General features: G+C 52.1%; 1 protein-coding gene across 1 annotated transcript in view; it reads left to right on the forward strand.

The window, feature by feature from the left end:
- SEMA3G (semaphorin 3G) overlaps nucleotides 1–6000 on the forward strand; it is a 52266-nt gene that overhangs the window by 32132 nt on the left and 14134 nt on the right. The window contains exons 6-7 of the mRNA XM_044451446.1: nucleotides 4593–4707; nucleotides 5332–5401. Coding sequence (XP_044307381.1) covers nucleotides 4593–4707; nucleotides 5332–5401 — 185 coding nt within the window. The remainder of the gene's footprint in view (nucleotides 1–4592; nucleotides 4708–5331; nucleotides 5402–6000) is intronic.

Here is a 6000-nt window from a genome sequence, read left to right on the forward strand (position 1 = left end):
CCCCTTTAGGGAAATGCTTCCATTGCTGAACTGCTCTTCTTGTTATGAAATTACACTTACAGTTCAACTGCAATATTAGCCTCCTGTAACTTAAGCCCATTAGATCTACTCCTGCCATCTGGAATAACTGCAAGCAAGTCTTTGCCGTTTTTCTGTGTGGCAGCCCTTCAGAAAATTATTATAGCCCTCAGCCTTCTCTTCTCCAGGCTAAATGCATCCACTTCCTTTCCACATAGGAGCTGCTTTCCATCTTTGTTGGCCATCTTTGTTGAACTTTCTGAAACCACTCCAGTTTGTCTATATCCTCCTGAAAATGCAGTGTCCAGAAGTTGCTGCTGCTGCTGAATATTATGCTGTAGATTGGTATCTTTTGAGTACTAGTCCACTTAGCCAGTCAGGAGAGATCCTACAGCGCCCCCTGAAACAGACCTCAGAATTCTCCATTGAGCAAGACTCCATGTCCTACATTCAGAGGTTCTGCAGCAGCAAGTCTCTGTGGGAAAGCGGCCATGCTGGATCAGACCAGAGGCATATCCAGTCGACATTCTGTTCTCAGAGTGGCCAGCCAGAAGTGCAAGTAAAGCCCAGAAGAGGTCATGAGTGGAATAGCACCCTCCAACTTAGGTCTCCCAGCTACTGGTATTCAGAGGTACATGCCCTCTGGAACTGGAGGGAGCAGAGAGCCAGCATAATCAGTAACAGCTGATAGCCTAATTCTTCATGAATTTATGTAATCGCGTTCTTAAAACACCCAAGTTGGAAGCCATCACTCCCTGGTGGTTGAATGCTTTGAATGTCACTGTTCTAAAGAGCAGAAACTAGAATGATGCACACAGAAGTCAGTAACTGCCCTTTTTGGTTTCCTGGTTTTTAGCTTTGATGTCCTTCTGGAGCATTCCCAAAACACAGCTTAATTGGATTAAACTCCTTGTTTATTTATTTATTTATTTATTTATTATTATTTATTAAAACATTTTTATGCCGCCCCATTCGCCGAAGCCTCGGGGCGGCTTACAACAAAAAATTAAAATAACATTTTAAAATATATACAATAAAATACAAATATACACTATAAAACAAGCCGCCCTGGCCAAATAAAATTCAATAATATTAACATTTAAAATACTGCTTAAATAAAAAGGTCTTCGCCTGGCGCCGAAAAACAAATAACGACGGCGCCAGGCGGACCTCTCTGGGGAGCGCATTCCATAACTTAGGCGCCACCGCTGAGAAAGCCCTCCTCCGAGTAACCACCCTCCTAACTTCTTCCATGGAGGGCTCCCGGAGAAGGGCCTCTCCCGCCGATCTCAGGGGGCGGCTGGGCATATAAGGATGTAAGCGCTCCTTCAGGTAACCAGGACCCAAGCCGTTTAGGGCTTTATAGGTCATAACCTACACCTTGAATTGGGCCCGGACTTCAATGGGAAGCCAGTGAAGCTGACGGAGAACTGGAGTCATGTGAACATAACGTCCAGTCCCCGTCAGCAGCCTGGCAGCTCTATTTTGGACCAATTGAAGTATCCGGACCGTCTTCAAGGGTAGCCCCACGTAGAGCGCGTTGCAGAAGTCCAAACGGGAAGTCACCAACGCATGTGTCACTGTCGCAAGGCAGTCATTCTCCAGATAGGGGCGCAGCTGATGAATTAGCCGAAGCTGGAGGAAAGCGCTCCTCGCCACTGCTGTTACCTGAGCTTCCAGTGAAAGCTCTGGGTCGAGGAGCACTCCCAAGCTGCGGACCTTGTCCCTAAGAGGGAGTGCAACCCCATTCAGGACAAGGTTCAATTCACCCTCTCCGAAGCCCGATCCACCAACCAACAGGACCTCCGTCTTGTCTGGATTGAGCTTCAGTTTATTGGCCCTCATCCAGCCCATTACCTCGGCCAGGCACCGGTTCAGCACAGCCACTGCCTCACCTGGATTGGTGGAAAACGAGAGGTAGAGCTGGGTATCATCAGCGTACTGATGGTTCCGCAGCCCACACCTCCTGATGACCTCTCCCAGCGGTTTCATGTATATGTTGAACAGCAAAGGGGACAAAATGGACCCCTGCGGTACTCCATGGCATAGCTGCCATGGCGCAGAGCCATAGTCCCCCAGCACCACCTTCTGGAACCGGCCATTGAGATAGGAGCGGAACCACTGCAAAGCAGTGCCTCCAACCCCCAATCCCGCAAGCCTATCCAGAAGGATACCATGGTCGATGGTATCGAAAGCCGCTGAGAGGTCCAGCAGAACCAACAGGGACGCACTCCCCCTGTCCTTCTCCCTGCACAGGTCATCATACAGGGCGACCAAGGCAGATTCAGTACCGTACCCGGGTCTGAAGCCGGACTGCAATGGGTCCAGATAATCAGTTTCATCCAAGAGTGCTTGGAGTTGTCCCGCCACCACTCGTTCTAACACCTTGCCCAGAAACGGGATGTTGGCCACTGGTCTATAATTAGTGGCCATCTCTGGATCCAGTGAGGCCTTCTTCAGGACCGGTCGGACTACCGCCTCCTTCAAAGGGGCCGGCACCCGACCCTCCCTCAGAGAAGCGTTAACCACTTCCAAGATCCAGGTTCCAATCCCGTGCTTGGAATCATTTATTAACCAAGACGGGCAAGGGTCCAAAAGGCAAGTGGTTGGACGTACTCGCCCAAGCACCTTGTCCACATCATCGGGCCGCAATAACTGAAATTCATCCAATAAATCTGGACCAGACGGCAGCGTTGGTGTCTCCTTTGAAACCTCTGAATCAATAGTGGTGTCCAGCTCGTGACGAATCTGAGCGATTTTCTCCCTGAAATGCCTGGCAAAGTCGTCACAGCGGGTCTTTGAGGGTGGAATCAGGTCTTCCTTTGGACCTGGACGGACCAGGCCTTGCACCACTCGAAAGAGCTCCGCCGGACGGCATTGTGAGGAGGCAATGGAAGCGGAAAAGAATCTCTTTTTTGCCGCCCTCACCGCCACAGCATAGGCCCGATAGTGGGCTCTTAAGTGTGTTCGGTCAGATTCATCTCGTGATTTCCTCCACCTACGCTCTAGTCGTCTCCCAACCTGCTTCATCGCCCTCAATTCAGGAGTATACCAAGGGGAAGAGCGGGCTCTGCCCGGTGGGAGAGGACGCTTAGGAGCGATCGTGTCTACAGCCCTGGTCATCTCCCCATTCCACAGTTCGACCAGAGCCTCGACAGGAGCACCCGTCTTGTCAGCCGGAAACTCCCCCAGGGCCTTCAGGAATCCTTCTGGATCCATCCGGCTCCGGGGGCGGACCCACATAATCGGGTCCGCACCCTTACAGAGGGAGAAGTCGCTCTCGAGCATAAACCTCACCAGGAAGTGATCTGACCATGACAGGGGAGTCAAGCATAAATTACTCACCCTCAGACCACCCTCTTCCTGCCCCGTCGAGAAAACCAGGTCCAGAGTGTGTCCCCGTTCATGGGTGGGGCCGGTGACATGTTGAGACAGCCCCATGGCCGTCATGGAGGCCATGAAGTCCTGAGCCGCCCCGGTCAGACTAGCCTCGGCATGGAGATTGAAGTCCCCCAGGACCAACATCCTGGGGGTCCTCAACACCAGGTCCGAGACAGTCTCCGTCAGCTCAGGCAGGGAGACTGTTGGGCAGAAGGGTGCGCGGTACACCAACAGAATCCCCAGTCTGTCTCGGTCGCCCAACACCAAATAGAGACACTCCAGCCCTGGTCTCGAAGGGACCGGAAGTCCCGTGAGGGAGATGGAGGCTCGGTAAACCAAAGCGACCCCCCCTCCCCTCCCCTCCAGCCGTGAGCAGTGCTGGACCAGATACCCGGGCGGGCACACTTGGGAGAGGGCAACATCCCCCCCCTCCCGCCCAGGTCTCCGTTATGCAGACCAGGTCGGCCCCCTCATCCACAATCAGGTCCTGGATGAGGGCAGATTTGTTATTGACCGACCTGGCATTAAGCAACAGCACCGTCAGGCCGGAGGGGCGACTGACGAGACTCCCTGGCACCCTCTGGCTGGGAGCAAAACCAGAAGTAGGGACAGGTGTCAGCCATCTGTCCCTCCTTCTTCTATGCGGACACGTTAAGCTCCCAGCGCTGTTACGTCCCCTGCCCATAACCACCTCAATGGCGGCACCCGTGCGCTCCCCAGGAAACATAAGCGGCAGCATGGCCAGGGACGACTCCATAAAAAGATTTAAAATACTACTAAAAACACACACACACACTCTCACCCCTCACTCACAGCCCAGCAGGAGGGCCTGCCATCGCCAAGCGCAAGCCCCTGGCCAGCCCCGCCCCCTGCTCAGCCACCCGAACGGCGGCAACCGTCCTTTGGCCGACGCCCTTTGTAGCCGCTGGCCCTGCGTCCCCCGCCTCGTCCGAAGCACGCCTGCCACACGTGCTGGGGCGTGGCGGAGCAGCCAAGTGGGCGGTGGATGGCGGCGCGGTCTTACGCGGCCAGGCAGCGGCTCCCCTCCGGCGCGGCGCGGTCTTACACAGCGAGGAGGCGGCCCTCCTCCGGCGTAGGCTGCCGGGCGCAGTTGGAAGGAAGCTTAAAAGGAAGCTTTTCAAAACCACCAGCTCTCTCCACTTCTGAGTAAAGTTTACTCTCCTTTTTTTCAGAATGATGCTGGGGGACAACGAGTGCTGGTCAACAAATGGAGCACCTTCAACAAGGCCCGGCTCGTGTGCTCTGTCCCGGGACCAGACGGCATCGACACCTACTTTGATGAGCTGGGTAAAACTGTCTCTTGGGACTCAATAGTTACAGCTTTGCATTGGATCAGTGGATTAGCTTCTCAGTTGGGGCTCACATTAAGGAGGAGAATGGGGCTTTCAGGGCTGCAGCAGTGCTGGAATGAGGCACGTGTGGAACTGCTCAGTGTATTTTGGATAGGAGACCTCAGGAGAAGGTGAAGAAGATAAGGTTCTTATGTTAGATTCTTATCTTCTTAGATAAGGATTATCTTCTTACCTTGTTATCCTCTGGGGATCCTTTAATTATAGGGTATGTTGCAGCCTGCAAGTGTCTTCTAAGGGGACTGCCAGATTGGAGGATTTGGGTATTGTGAGTATCATGACAAAATGGACAACATGAAGGCCTTCTAGGTCATGCAGTAAATCTGCAGAGTGCTTGGGACTCACTGCAGCAGAGTTAAAGGGTTCTCTTCTCAAACTCTTCTCAAAATCAGCTCCACTACTTGCACACCTTCAGCAAGTGATACACACCTTCAGCTTCCTACTTGCACTCCTTCAGCTTGTCAGGTGAAAGATGAAGGAGTATAAGTTCCTTGGAATGGGCATGGTGACAGGCCAATGATTGCCCTTTCTAAATATTGTGTACCGCCCCTCTCTTAAACAGAAGATGTCTTTCTTCTGAGAACTAAAGATGGGAAGAGTCCTGAAATCTACGCGCTCTTTAGCACCATCAGGTAAGATGTTCTTGCTTTGGCTATTTGCTTCTCTGCGGTCCTTATTGTGAATGGTTTTAAGAAATTGTTCTAGCTGCTGATTGCAGAATTCGGGAAGAACAAGCGGTGGGGCCACAAGGAGCTTGTGGGGAAGAGAATGGAGAAGTTGAGCAGAGAGGAAGGTTGCTTTCTCCTCTTTCTGGGAATTCCTTATCCAGTGGCCAAGATGAATCTGGGAATGCCCAGCACCATAGACTTCCCTCTTCTGACCTTCATGAAGAGTTGGGGCAGGAGGGTTGGTGGAGCTTGACCCCACTACCCTGTTGCCCTCAGAGACCCCCCAAAAGTGCACAGACTGTGCCAGTAGGACATCCCTGAGTTGTCCTCAACACAAAAAAGCATGGAAAGTGTGTGTGTGTGTGTGTGTGTGTGTGTGTGTGTGTGTGTGTGTGAGAGAGAGAGAGAGAGAGAGAGAGAGAGAGAGAGAGAGAGAGAGAGAGGGAGAGAGAGAGAGAGAGAGAACGAGAACATGTTTCCCCAGGCCTTCAATTCATTATAAAGGTTCTTTTTTTTCTAATAAGTTTTATTTGAAATTATAATCCTAAAAACAAAGAAAAACT

This window comes from Varanus komodoensis, unplaced genomic scaffold (assembly GCF_004798865.1).
Source record: "Varanus komodoensis strain SLA01 unplaced genomic scaffold, ASM479886v1 scaffold6_2, whole genome shotgun sequence".
In the NCBI taxonomy this organism is placed as follows: domain Eukaryota; kingdom Metazoa; phylum Chordata; class Lepidosauria; order Squamata; family Varanidae; genus Varanus; species Varanus komodoensis.